The sequence below is a fragment of the Hemibagrus wyckioides genome, unplaced genomic scaffold, assembly GCF_019097595.1.
Source record: "Hemibagrus wyckioides isolate EC202008001 unplaced genomic scaffold, SWU_Hwy_1.0 Contig10, whole genome shotgun sequence".
Lineage (NCBI taxonomy): Eukaryota > Metazoa > Chordata > Actinopteri > Siluriformes > Bagridae > Hemibagrus > Hemibagrus wyckioides.
In genome coordinates this window covers 177,188-191,233 of record NW_026690770.1, presented here as the reverse complement: position 1 = coordinate 191,233, position 14,046 = coordinate 177,188, and the positions used below count along the sequence as shown (strand labels likewise).

At 40.6% G+C, this 14,046-nt stretch overlaps 2 protein-coding genes and 1 non-coding gene across 3 annotated transcripts; all 3 read left to right on the top strand.

Annotated features, from left to right (window-relative positions):
• Window positions 1-2,381: 2,381 nt before the first annotated feature.
• Window positions 2,382-2,454, top strand: trnaf-gaa (transfer RNA phenylalanine (anticodon GAA)). Its single transcript has one exon. It is a non-coding gene; the product is annotated as a tRNA-Phe (tRNA).
• A 1,667-nt stretch (window positions 2,455-4,121) lies between these two features.
• LOC131349733 (origin recognition complex subunit 4-like) lies at window positions 4,122-7,581 on the top strand. Its single transcript, XM_058385308.1, has 6 exons — window positions 4,122-5,117; window positions 5,288-5,378; window positions 5,483-5,558; window positions 5,644-5,744; window positions 6,892-7,077; window positions 7,188-7,581. The coding sequence occupies exons 1-6, from the start codon at window positions 4,939-4,941 to the stop codon at window positions 7,386-7,388; spliced, it is 834 nt and encodes a 277-aa protein (XP_058241291.1). The 5' UTR covers window positions 4,122-4,938; the 3' UTR covers window positions 7,389-7,581.
• Window positions 7,582-11,359: 3,778 nt separating this feature from the next.
• Window positions 11,360-12,144, top strand: LOC131349726 (polyadenylate-binding protein 1A-like). Its single transcript, XM_058385301.1, has 3 exons — window positions 11,360-11,525; window positions 11,746-11,939; window positions 12,049-12,144. The coding sequence occupies exons 1-3, from the start codon at window positions 11,360-11,362 to the stop codon at window positions 12,142-12,144; spliced, it is 456 nt and encodes a 151-aa protein (XP_058241284.1).
• The last annotated feature ends 1,902 nt before the right edge of the window (window positions 12,145-14,046 follow it).

Genomic DNA, 14,046 nt, shown 5'->3' with positions numbered 1-14,046 from the left:
TGTCTTATTATTTTGCATGTTTATATTTGCAGCCTGGCTAGCTAAGCATTTAACTCACTGGTTCGTGTGAGTTTTCCTTCACATCAGGACAATTGTATATAAAGAGTTCCCAGTATCTTAAACTCTAAGGGTGAATAAAGTGTTGTTGTTGTTGCTTGTAGATTGAACTAAATGTAAAAGAAGACATGATAGAAGACTGGTGATAAACCAAGCTAAACATGTGGTGTTAAAAATATAGCTTAGGTACATGTGATTTCCACTGATCTCACTGATTTTCTCTGATCTGCTGAGACACAGATCTGAGTATTTTCATCATCTTTGAAGGGCCCTGTGACTTAAATACACAAACCTAAACAAAGCACAGGGGACACCTGTTAGACATAATGACAGAGACTGGAAACCAACAAAAAGGCAGTGGGGGTCTCTAGTGGCCAGAAAACAGTCCACAACCCTGACAGGAAACCAGTAGATATCAGTTTATATTCCTTTTTCATCATAAAATGGACATAATAAAGCGTCCAAAAGTCATAATGGACAAATCAATGTGTATAAATTACACCACAATATGGATTTTAATTAAAACGCTCAAGAGAAACATTATTACAGACTTTTGCATAACAGCTGGATAGACTTTTATTTGATAATTATGTGCAGTATTGACATTAAAATTTATACTTGATTTGGATTGGTCAGAAGGTGTTCAGCATGGTCCTGATAGCAGTTCAGGTTTCAAATCAAATCTCTCTTTTTTAAGAATGTCCTCTTTCTGATTATTGTTTCTCTAAAAACAGTTAAATCAAAGTATTTGGCAAACTCCAATCATTTAACCCTCCTGTTATCTTCAGGTCAATTTGACCCGCTGTAAAAAGTACTCAAAAATGAGGTATAATTTTATATAAATGAGATTTATAATACCAAATATTTAAAAAAAGTGCAAAATATATGTTAATGTGTTGGAAACAACCTTTATCTGAAGGTACTTCAAGAATTTGATCTAGATGGGATTTTTGTGGAAGATTCGAAAAGTTGGGAAATGAGTTTTTAACAAAGTTTTGGAACTGAAAATATCTAAAAACATGAACGGAAGGGGGAATTTTTGTGTTAGAAAAGCTAGGAAAAATAATATCAATGTAGATATCATTGACAATTGTACAAATAATTGCCGGACAATGGAATTACTGTTAGGAAAACGTGAGATGGCAGTAAGAGGACCACACAGTAGTGCAGCTGGTCAGGATGGTGAGACTGGGGAGCAAGAACCCTCTTCAACACTGACTCAATCTGGGACCCAATCACAGAGTCTGAAATGACTCTGAAACCAGAACAGTGTAGATTGTATATTTGTCGCCCAGTTGTAAAATAAGAAATTTTGAAGGGCAGTTTGGTTTTTAAAGTATTTCCCTGGGGATTCTGGCTGGTCATTTGTTCCAAATAAAAGATGAGATGTGTTGGTTTGAAGTCTTAGATAGAAAGTTTTAGATATAAAAATTGGAACACACTGAAATAAATACAGAAATCTAGGCAAAATGTTCATCTTTACTGAGTTTAAACAACCAGCCAGAGAAATGGGGAGAGCTGACCAGCGAGCAAAATCATTCTGAGATTTTGTGAACTGTACCAGCTCTCCCAATTGTTCAGTATGAATGGCAATTGCTAAGGGTTCAATTACCAATGCAAAAAGCAAAGGTGAAAGCTGGGGGCAGTACGGTGGCCTAGTGGTTAGCACTGTTACCTCACAACAAGAAGATCCTGGATTCACATCCTGGGTTTAAACAGGCAGGGGTCATTCTGTGTGGAGTTTGCATGTTCTCCCTGTGCTAGTGTGGGTTTACTCTGGTTTCCTCCCTACTCTTGGTATTACTTCTGTGTTTTCTTTTGTTTGTGGAGATGTTTGTGTCTTCTGTCTAGGAAGAAGCCTAATTGGTTCCCCCAGTCTACTTGGTGCCATGCCCTGCCTGGTCAGCTGACTCCATGCAACCTATAAGAAGACTCCTTCATCACTTCCTGCCTTCAGCCTTGTGCTCACTTGCTTCACCCTTTTGCTCACTTGAAAGCCCTTTACCCCTTAACTGCTCAGCTGTGTAAATGTGAGTTGCTCTGGATAAAAGTATCTGATAAATCTTGTAAATGTAAATGCTACTGTTTGTTTGCAGTCAAATAAATCTGTAGATGCCCTAGTTAACACGATACTTATGTAGCAGTTCCAATCAGTACAATGAAGTACATCTTGCTTTCTGCTGGACAGGACCTTCTGTCTATGCCCTTAAGGAAAAAGCTCTACCGCTTTCTGAAGAAGTTTGCCTCGCCGGTCTGGACGTGGTGCGCAGTCGTGCCGACAAAAACCTGATCACTCACACATACAGGAGAGGCCTGGTAGAGGTGCCGAAATAGCTCAGTTGGGAGAGCGTTAGACTGAAGATCTAAAGGTCCCTGGTTCAATCCCGGGTTTCGGCAGCTGGAGGCAGTGTAGTCAACCTGCGCAGTTCTGCAACTTATGCCTCAGACTTGAAAACAGCAAAACGTGGAAATGGTGCAGGATAAAGGTCTGAAAGCCCCCTGGTCTGAGACGAGAGCAAAAAAACTAGGATGCTACAGAACTCTTAGGTTCTCGTTGAATGCTTAGCCTGCACCCTTCAGTTTACGTGACCGCATGCCTCAATACCTGCCTACAAATCATTGAAAGGTAGCCTCCTAGCCTGCACGCCATTAGAAAACCCCTGCTTTTGACAAGGCTCCTTGGAAGCGTTGCCCCCTGACGAGGTGGCCGAGAGGTTAAGGCGATGGACTGCTAATCCTGTAAGCTGTAAGTTCATATGAACAAGCCACCTCAACAGGAGGTGGAGGATATGGACAGCCAATCCACATTTCAACTCTTTGGAGGCGTGGGTTCAAATCCCACCGCTGCCAGGGTGGCCTTTTGTTCTAAATATTCTCCTAGTGCATGTTCCCGCTCAGTGCTTAATTAGTAAATGAATAATTTCCGGAACAAAACTAGCAGTCTCTCGCCGCTGTGACAAAACGGTGGTAGCGCAATTATAAAGATTATAAAGATTCGTTGCTGAATGGTCTCATGTATTATATTATTCTGTTCCATATCCATGCCAATCATGAATTTAAAAAAATAAATTCTCTCTCTCTCTCTCTCTCTCTCTCTCTCTCTCTCTCTCTCTCTCTCTCTATATATATATATATATATATATATATATATAATGAGTAAAACCATCATGGCTTCTCTATTGTTAGCAAAACATCTTGAGGCACCTCATCCTCCGCAACACACCATTCTCATACGCCGCAACCATTTAAGGGCAGTTGTGGTAAAGAGAACTTTAAATATCTCTTATGAATTTAATATTAATTTCAAATTTCCTAAATGTTGATATTTTGCTTTATGATTTGTTTCATTGTAGACAATCAGCAAGTGTGAAAAAAAGCTTTAGCAAAGGTTAGGGTGACAAATTTCAGGGAAAAATTCTACAGAAACCCAGAACTGCTGGAGGAGTACAGAAGAGGGAGGTTAGGAGAGAGAGAGAGAGGTTAGGTTTGGAGATGTTACAGCAGGTGTAATTAGCAATAAACACCCTACAGTGTTAGGAAATGTACATGAGAGTATACACACACACACACACACACACACACACACAACCCTTTAGCCACTACTATAACAGGACTTTGGTGCTGGACTGAGTGGACTGTTCATACTGGGGGAAATTCCCGCCACACTAAGGCATGGAGGTCGTGTGATTCTTAAAGTGACAGCAGCCTAATAAATTTGCTGCACAATTTTGTTATAATTTAGTAATTTAATTACATAATAAATAAACAGTTATTTGTTCTTCTGTTAGTAATTTGTTTGTTTTTTTTATTTTCTTTTTTACTTTACTTTTCAATTCATTTCAAAGACTAAAATTAAGCTCTACCCCACCCCACAACTTCAGGCCCAGTATAGAACACACACACACACACACACACACTCACACACACACACACACACACACACACACACACACACACAGAGTAAGCATCAATTCTATACTATATGATGATGTATACATAAAATGTTTTTCCCCATGTTATGAGACTAATTTAATGTAATGCTTTCTTTCCGCTTCCAGGAATCAAAAACGAAAACAAACTGGAAAAATAAAGAAAACTGAAGAGCTGACTAAGAAGCAACATGAAAAGAAAAAAAGACAGTGGTCAGTTATTTTTTAGTGCCATGGTAAAATGCTTCATGTTTTTTAGGTAAACGTTGAAATGTTGTCCTGTTTATTCCTGTTTTAATGTTTTTCTTATACAAGGTATAAGAAAAAGTATACAAGGCTCAGTATAAATCTCAGACTAGTATACTTATTATCATTACCCAAATAATTAACCTCATTACTGAAACCTATATATCATTACTGAAACTCATGATTATTAGATGTTAATTTAATTAATAGAGATATAGTACTTTGATTTTAAATGCATGTGCAGAATCTTAAAATGATGTTCTCTCAGGTTTGTCACGTCATTCTGAAAAAATGTCAGGTTTCTTCAAAATATAAAGAAAAAATGTTTGTAAATTGTGGACGGTGTTGCAGTAATGAGAGAAATCAGTCAAAATTTAAAAAACTGTTAAATTAAAAATAAATATTATTTCAGAACTTGAAGTAACTGTGCATGACTATTAATAATCCATTTTTAAAACTGTGAAAATGTATTTGCTTTTCTATCAGTGTTAATGTTTTCACAGTGTTGCAGTAATGAGATTTTTTAGGACTTTTGGAAATTATGTTCAAAAAGGTGTTAAATGGTAAGTAAAAGTTTTTAAATTAATGTTCACAAACACTCCAGACTTTGTTGCTAATGTCTAAAAAAAAAAAGTTAATTTAAGCATTTTTAAAATTTTCATGTTTGAAATTTTTAAAACCAAGATTTCGTGAGAATCACCCAGATATGTGTGTAAATGTTTGTAGAGGAAGTGCTGGAGTATGCTGTAAAAACATCGATTTTAAAGTACTATCCGCTGTCGTCTGCACTCTGCATGCTAATCTTTGTTTTAAAATTGTTCTTCTGATGTCTGAAGGTCCAGAGAGTGCTGAGGGTAAACCCATGGGCTTGGAATCGAAGTACAAGTGGGTTTTTAGAACAGAATGCACTCTTTATATGAGGTGTCTGCTAAGACCTATATTTTGTAAAGGTGTATGATGTATTCTGTGTGTGTGTGTGTGTGTGTGTATGATGTATTCTGTGTGTGTGTGTGTGTGTGTGTGTGTATGATGTATTCTGTGTGTGTGTGTTTTAGGCACCTGTTGGAGCTGTTAAGGAGGACAGCGGTTCACGGTGAGAGTAACTCTTTGCATATCATCGGTCCATGTGGATCTGTTAAAACCATGGTACGAAGATGTCTGTGTGCTACTTCTATTAGGTTAGGATACACACATGTACTTTACACTAAGCTGTTGTGTGTGTGTGTGTGTGTGTGTGTGTGTGTGTGTAGCTGCTACGTTGTGCTCTGAGAGAGCTGCTGGACTTGCAGGAGGTGAAGATGAATGTCCTGCAGGTTCACCTGAGCAGTGAGTGTTGTGTAAAAGAGCGTGTGTTTAAAAGAGGCTGCTGGTTTAAGTCACGGCTCCGTTCATGGCCGCGTGTCTCGTGCAGGTCTGCTGCAGATGGACGACCGGATCGCTCTGAGAGAGATCACACGCCAGCTTCAACTGGAGAACGTCGTAGGAGACAAAGTGTTGGTGAGTGTGTTCCAGTATTCCTGGAATTCTCGAGTCGTGTATACAGCTGGGACGTTACAGGAGCGGCAACATCACATGATTCAAAAGAAGTGAATGTGAGAGAAACTTGGGAGTGATATTACTGTAACTGATAACCCAGTCTGTCTGTCTGTGTACCTGTCTGTCTGTCTGTCTGTCTACCTACCTACCTACCTGTCTTTCTTCCTGTCTGTCAGCCTGCCTGCCTACCTACCTGTCTGTCTGTCTTCTTGCCTGCCTGTCTGTCTGTCTTCTTGCCTGCCTGTCTTTCTTCCTGTCTGTCTTCCTGCCTGCCTACCTGTTTGTCTGTCTGTCTTCCTGTCTGCCTGTCTGTGCACCTGCCTGTCTGTCTTTCTGTCTGTCTTCCTGCCTGCCTTCCTGTCTGTCTGCCTGCCTGTCTTCCTGTCTGTCTGCCTGTCTGCCTACCTGTCTGTCTATCTTCCTGCCTGTCTTCCTGTCTGTCTGCCTGTCTGCCTACCTGTCTGTCTATCTTCCTGCCTGTCTGTCTGTCTGCCATTACCTGTTTGCCTGTCTTCCTGCCTGTCTTCCTTCCTTTCTTTCTTCCTGCCTGTCTGCCTTCTTGCCTGCCTGTCTTCCTGCCTGCCTACCTGCCTGTCTGTCTTCTTCCCTGCCTGCCTGTCTGTGCACCTGTCTGTCTGCCTGCCTACCTACCTACCTGTTTGTCTGTCTTCTTGCCTGCCTGCCTGTCTGTGCACCTGTCTGTCTGCCTGCCTGCCTGCCTGCCTACCTGTCTGTCTGTCTGTCTGTCTTCCTTCTTGGCTGTCTTCCTTTCTGTCTGTCTTCCTGCCTGCCTACCTGTTTGTCTGTCTGTCTTCCTGTCTGCCTGTCTGTGCACCTGCCTGTCTAACTGTTTTTCTGTCTGTCTTCCTGCCTGCCTGCCTGTCTGTCTGCCCACCTGTCTGTCTATCTTCCCTCCTGTCTGCCTTCTTGCCTGCCTGTCTTCCTGTTTGCCTACCTGTCTGTCTGTCTGTCTTCCTACCTGTCTGCCTGTCTGTCTGACTACCTGGCTGTCTGTATGCCTACCTATCTGTCTGTTTCTCTGTTTGTCTGCCTGCCTACCTCTCTGCCTACCTGCCTGCCCACATGCCTGCCTATCTGACTGCCCGTCTATCTGCCTGTCTACATGTCTGTCTTCCTCCCTGTCTGTCTGTCTGCAGGTGATAAAAGCAGCAGTCAGCCAGTGTTCTTCATCCTGGAAGAGTTTGATCTGTTTGCTCATCATAAGAACCAGACGCTGCTGTACAACCTGCTGGATGTTTCTCAGTCTGCTCAGGCTCCTGTAGCTGTGGTGGGACTCACCTGCAGACTAGTATGTACACACACACACACACACACACACACACACTTAATATACCTGTCACCAAAAAACGCCGCATGTTTATAAAATCTCTGTATTTTTTTCCTGTTTGTTTATTCCAGGACGTTCTTGAGCTCTTGGAAAAGTGTGTGAAGTCTCGTTTTTCCCACAGACAGAGTCACCTGTTGAGTTCTCTGACTTTCCGTCAGTATCGAGACGCCTTTCGGTCCGAGCTCACGCTGCAGGATGACTTCCCCGACAGCAAGTTCTCTCAAGAGTGGAACCTCTGCGTCTCGGTACGACACACCGCATCACGAACCTGAACTGAAGTGTTACACTGCTCACATGTGAACATACACACTGCTGGAGGAAGCTCACGTGTTTTCCTCGATTGTACATAGCACGTGTTCTCTCTCCTCGTCTTCCTCACCACTGATGATGATGATGATGATGAGGGAGTAATTATAATGATCCAATTCTAACCATGACAACCATGATTTGACCAAGCATGACCAATTAGAGTAAAATAAAAATATCTAAAGGCTTAATATATATATATATATATATATATATATATATATATATATATATATATATATATATATATATATATATATATATACAGGTGCAAAGTTGATTTATTTCAGTAATTCAATTCAACAAGTGAAACTGCTGTATTATATAGAGCCATTACACACAGACTGATATATCTCAAGTGTTTATTTCTTTTAATTTGGACGATTATGGCTTACAGCTAATGAAAACCCAAACTTCAGTATCTCAGAAAATTTAAATATTGTGAAAAAGTTCAATATTGGAGACTCATGGTGTCGCACTCTAATCAGCTAATTAACTTAAAATACCTGCAAAGGTTTCCTGAGCCTTTAAATGTCTCTCAGTCTGGTCCAGTAGGCTACACAGTCATGGGGAAGACTGCTGACTTGACAGACATCCAGAAGACGGTCATTGAGACCCTGCACATGGAGGGTAAGACACAAAAGGTCATTGCTGAAGAAGCTGGATGTTCACAGAGTGCTGTGTCCAAGCACGTTAATGAAATTTGAATGGAAAGAAAGTGTGATAGAAAAGGTGCAGAAACAACAGGGATAACCGCAGCCTTGAGAGGATTGTGAAACGAAGCCCCTTCAAGAATCTGGGGGAGATTCACAAGGAGTGGACTGCAGCTGGAGTCAGTCGCATTCCTTGTGTCAAGCCAGTCCTGAACCAGAGACGATATCAGAGGTGTCTTACCTGGGCTAAGGACAAAAAGGACTGGACTGTTGCTCTGTGGGCCAAAGTCCTCTTTTCAGATGAAAATAAATTTTCCATTTCATTTGGAAATCAAGATCCCAGAGTTTGAAGGAAGAGAGGAGAGGCAAAAAATCCAAAGTTGCTTGAGGTCCAGTGTAAAGTTTGGGGAGTGGTTTGGGGAGCCGTATCATCTGCTGGTGTTGGTCCACTGTGTTTTATCAGGTCCACAGTCATCTACCAGGAGGTTTTAGAGCACTTCATGCTTCATTCTGCTGACCAGCTTTATGGAGATGCTGATTTCATTTTCCAGCAGGACTTGGCACCTGCCCACACTGCCAAAAGTACTAATATCTGGTTTAAGGACCATGGTGTCCATGTGCTTGATTGGCCAGCAAACCCTGTGAAATCCCATAGAAATCCCATAGAGAATCAGTGGGGTACTGTGAAGAGGAAGATGCGAGACACCAGACCCAACAACGCAGAAGAGCTGAAGGACGCTATCAGAGCAACCTGGGCTTCCATAACACCTCAGCAGTGCCACAGACTGACCGTCTCCATGCCACGCCGCATTGCTGCAGTAATTCATGCAAAGGGAACTCCGACCAAGTATTGAGTGCTGTACATGTTCATACTTTTCAGTAGTCCAACATTTCTGTGTTGAAAATCATTTTTTTAATTAGCTTTTTATTGGTGTAATATTCTAGTTTTCTGAATTTTGGGTTTTCATTAGATGCAAGCCATAATCATCAAAATTAAAAAAAATTAAACACTTAAAATATATAAAAAATATATCAGTCTGTGTGTAATGAATCTATATACTATAGAGTTTCACTTGTTGAATTGAATTACTGAAATAAATCAACTTTTCGATGATATTCTAATTTATTCAGATACACCTGTGTATATATGGTGGGGGGGACAAAATCTCTGCTGCCCTCTAGTGGACAACTCTGAACATAACCATGACGACCACGATTTGACCAAGCAGGAGTAAAATAAAAATATATAAAGGCTAAAAATATACATTATAGAAATATAACATACATATAATAATAAAAATGCTTTTTATTACAAAAGTACAGCTTTTGTATAAATATATAATCACTGCCCGATGCCTGTGGGTCATTATACACAGAATCGAACTGAGCAATTATTTTCTTTACCCGTGTCACGAAAACTGAAGGACGTCATAGTACGGGTTTTTAAACTGTGGTCAGCCCTGAATAGGGGACAATGTCATTTATTTGTTGCTGCTGTTTCTTCTTCTTCTGGTGTCCTTATCCATGAGAGACAGAGAGAGAGAAAGAGAGAGACTTTGACTTTTACAATCCTTTTATTTACACATAAGTCACATAATATGTGGTAAAATCAGGGTGACTCAGTAATTCAATAAATACATTTTAAAATATTTCAATAAATTAAGTTAAGACACATCAGTGAATGGTGGATTTAGTTTAGCTCTGGTGCAAAGCAGAGTTTCTCTTCTGCTACAGAGCACAGAGCATTAGCATGACACCACACTGTCTCAAACATCTTCACATCATTCATCTTTCTGTAGAAATTAAAATCAATTAAAATTCTTGATTTAACAAGTCTGAGGAAAATTCTCTTTGCATCAGTCTGTGTTTTGTGCAAACACAGGTATATCGCCATTTTTGCCTGACCAAATATAAAATTGATCATTTGAAACTGTTCCTCCTGACGTACTTAAAACATACTGAGAGAGAGACAGAGAAAAAGATCTTTATGTGGTGGGTATGAGAACCCTGATTTGGCTGATGTGATAATTATAGCATCATTACAGATAATACAGTCTATCTGTGTAAACTGTGTGTGACGGATAAAAAGTGCAGCTTTGTTCCAGAGCTACAGTATCCTATAGTAATGTTGTAAATGCTTGATTCTGATTGGTCAGATTCATTCGTTAATAAAAAGGGTGTGGCTGGTGATATGTTGAAGCTTTTCATGAGGAAATGTGTAATATATTTGGAAGGAGTCTCCAGTTTTAGTGTTTTTCTAATAAGGTTTGTTTGTGTTATTTTCAGTAACAGGATACGTTTTAGATTTTGGTCTAAAACTTTAAGAGCAAAAAATCAAGAGTTTGGTGAGATCATGATCCTTTATAACTGGAATAATGTGGATAATTTGCTTTGGTGATGTTCCACGATATTGGATGCAACTCAACAACAAAAGATGTTCATTAATTAGTAAAACATTCTACACCAATTACCCATAACATTATGACCACCTGCCTAATATTGTTTTGGTCATCCTTTTGCTGCCAAAACAGCCCTAACCCGTCAAGGCATGGACTCTACTAGATCCCTGAAGGTGTGCTGTGGTATCTGGCACCAAGATGTTAGCAGCAGATCCTTTAAAGGAGAAGTTCACTTCCAGAACAAAAATCTACTGATAATTTCCTCACCCCCTGGTCATCCAAGATGTTCATGTCTTTCTTTCTTCATTAAAGAAATGATGTTTTTTTAAGAAAACATTTCAGATTTTTCTCCATATAGTGACCTTCAATAGTGTCCTGGAGTTTGACCTTCCAAAATGCAGTTTAAATGCAGCTTGAAAGAGTAGTGTTTACGTTAGGTTAATATCTATGCATTGAAAATATAGTCAGTGAATGTTTTTTGGGGATTAATTGCAGCTCAGCCTCTTTCCTGTCCAGGCCTATACAGTGTTTCTATATTAATATTAAAAGCCATTTTGAATTGGATTCATTATTGGGGTTTGGAACTTAACTGTTTAATGTTAACTGCTTACATGATGTCATGAGGTCATGTGACCAACTGGCATCATGTAGAATTCTGAATTCTGTTCTGAACATCACCTGACGACGTACATAGCAACCATCCTCAGACCACCTTTAGCTATTGACAGAGAAACAGTGCCCCTTGTGTAACAGCGATTTTACACCATTTAGCAGCGGTTTCACTGAGTTTAGCAGTATTTTACAGCGTTTAGCAGCGGTTTCACTGAGTTTAGCAGTATTTTACAGCATTTAGCAGTATTCCACCACTTTTAACTGTTTTATACAATGGCTGCACTGTTTGTGAAAGATCTTCACCCTGAAGTATCAGAGGTGATACTTTCTAATAGATTTAGACCTGCAGGACACGTCCAATCTGTCCACATTTGCAGGGACAGGAAGACCGGCTCTCCTCTTGGATACGCGTACATCAACTTTCGCTATCGAGATGACGGTAAAACAAACCTTTTCTTTTTTCTACACTGTTTCTTACCTGTTTTTGCAGCAGATTTAAGGCTACATGTGTAACTTCTGTAGTATTTTATAGTTTTACTATATGGATATGGTCATGTTTTAAATGGTACTAAAAAGATATGAAAAGATATTTGGATGAGTTATATATAGACTATAATAGACTTTAATTAAAAATGAATGGTTTATTTCTGTTCCCTCAGCTGAGAGAGCCATTGACATGTTCAGTTTTGAACTCCTCCTGGGGAGACCCATGCGTGTCATGTGGTCTAACTGGGAACCCACCGCCAAGCCCATCAAGGGAGGGAACATATTCATCAGGAACCTTGATTGGTCCATTGACTGCACCTCCCTGTTTGACACTTTCTCTGTGTTCGGGAGGATCGTGTCATGCAAGGTTCGAGCTTTGAGCTGTTATATATGAATATATATATCTGAATAGCTGAATATCTGTGTTTCATGATTAGTGTGTTGTTGTGTGTTGACACGCTGTGTTTCTCCTGAAGGTTGTGGAATCAAAAGGTTATGGGTACGTTCAGTACGAGTCAGCGGAGGCGGCGGAACGGCTGAACGGAAAACTCCTGAACGACCGCCAAGTGTAAGTCACATGTAAATTAGTGTCTTTTTACCAGCCAGGGTTCAAATATCAGGATTTTTTACATTCCTTTTTAAACTAATTGCATTGAACTCTTTATATTGTCGAAACAGAGATTTGTTTGGTCTTATGAGGGTATTTCAGTCAACATCTGGTGGTAATTTTGCTGTCGAGGACATAACTTTTAACAGCAGGGTTTAGATTCTAAGTGCAGCTTCTCTGTTGTGTTACAGCACCATCGAGTACTTCAGGTCTTGGGAGGAGCCCAAGGTGGAGGCACGCAGGGCCGAGGAGCCCAAGGTGGAGGCACGCAGGGCCGAGGAGCCCAAGGTGGAGGCACACAAGGCTGAGGAGCCCAAGGTCGAGGCACGCAAATTTATCAAGAAGATTGACCACACCATCCACAGAAAGTGCCTGCGTAGAGCCCCACCATTACTGTACAATGTACCACCAAAACTGCGCCAACCAGTGCTGCCTCCCTGGTTCAAAAGGAGCACCCTTAAGACACCTTGCACAAAGGACACTGTCCAAAGCACCAAGGCATCTGCCTCAGAGGACATCAGCCAGATTGTCTACACTGCTGCCTCACAGATGGTCCAAGCCGCTGGATCCCCTGCCCCAGTAAACAATGTGGAAGCTGTTGAAACTGCTGGCCCAGAGAACTCTGAGGAATCTGTTGAGACAGCTGCCTCAGAGGGATCTGTGGAAGCAGTGAAGACAGTGGCCTCAGATGACAGGGTGGAAGCAGTAGAAGCAACTGCACCAGTGGAAGCTACTGAGACAGCTGCCCCAGAGGAAACTCTGGAAGCTGTCTCAGAAATCAGAGTTCCGGCTCCACTTCAGGTCCAAAACACAACAAAAAGCACCCTCACACAACAATAACAATATTCTGCATGCTTAATATTACATGCTAAAGATAGTGTATGAAGGATTATGGTACTAATCTAATTGTGTGATTATTATATTGTGTAGTAATATTATTATTATTATTATTATTATTATTAATAATAATAATAATAATAATAATAATATCCTGTGTTCCCAGGATGTACCTAAATTTCCACCACCCCAGAAGAGGCTGACGATCTATATGTTAGAGTCAGCAGATTTAGATGACCAGATCACGATGGCCTGTGAATTTCACACACACACACACATCCGGCTCGTATACACTCCTGCTCTCCAGCTTAGCATTTTATTCCACTTTTATCATCACATGTCCACTGAAAACATCTACAAACTCCTGCTTTCAACTGCATTTGTTTTTAGTACTTGATATCAGTTCATAGAGAGTCTGAGCCCCACCACCCATGCTACCTGATCAGATGCCTCTGTTTCTGTTCTCTCTCGCTCTTTCACACACCTCACACACTTTCTCTCTCTTTGCAGATGATTACTTGCTTCCACTGGTAGCAGAAATCCACCCTGCTGATGCAAAACAAATCACTCTGATGCTTGTGCAAGGAGAAAACAATTTCAAGATCATGAACATGATTAGTGATCCCGAGCACTTGCAAGCCAAGGTACACACACACACACACACACACACACACACTATACATTCAAGCAACATGGCAAGTGTTTCATATCAGATTCGTAAATATCTTTAACATGTTAGCTTTGGTCATTTGGAAAACAAAGCCCAAAGTGTGTGTGTGTGTGTGTGTGTGTGTGTGTGTGTACGTTTGTAGGTGGATAAAATGGACACTTTACTGCGGGCAAGAGAAGCTGGTGTCAAGCTGGTACTAGTGAGACAGGTAGCAAGACAGATACTAGTGAGTATAGATGGTGACATAATGAAGTTAGTGCCTCCACAGGAGCAGTCTGACACTTTCACGGTTGGCAAAAGGCAAGCTGTCAAGAACAAAGACAACAAATCACCTAAATTTATTGTAACTGCAGGTATAAA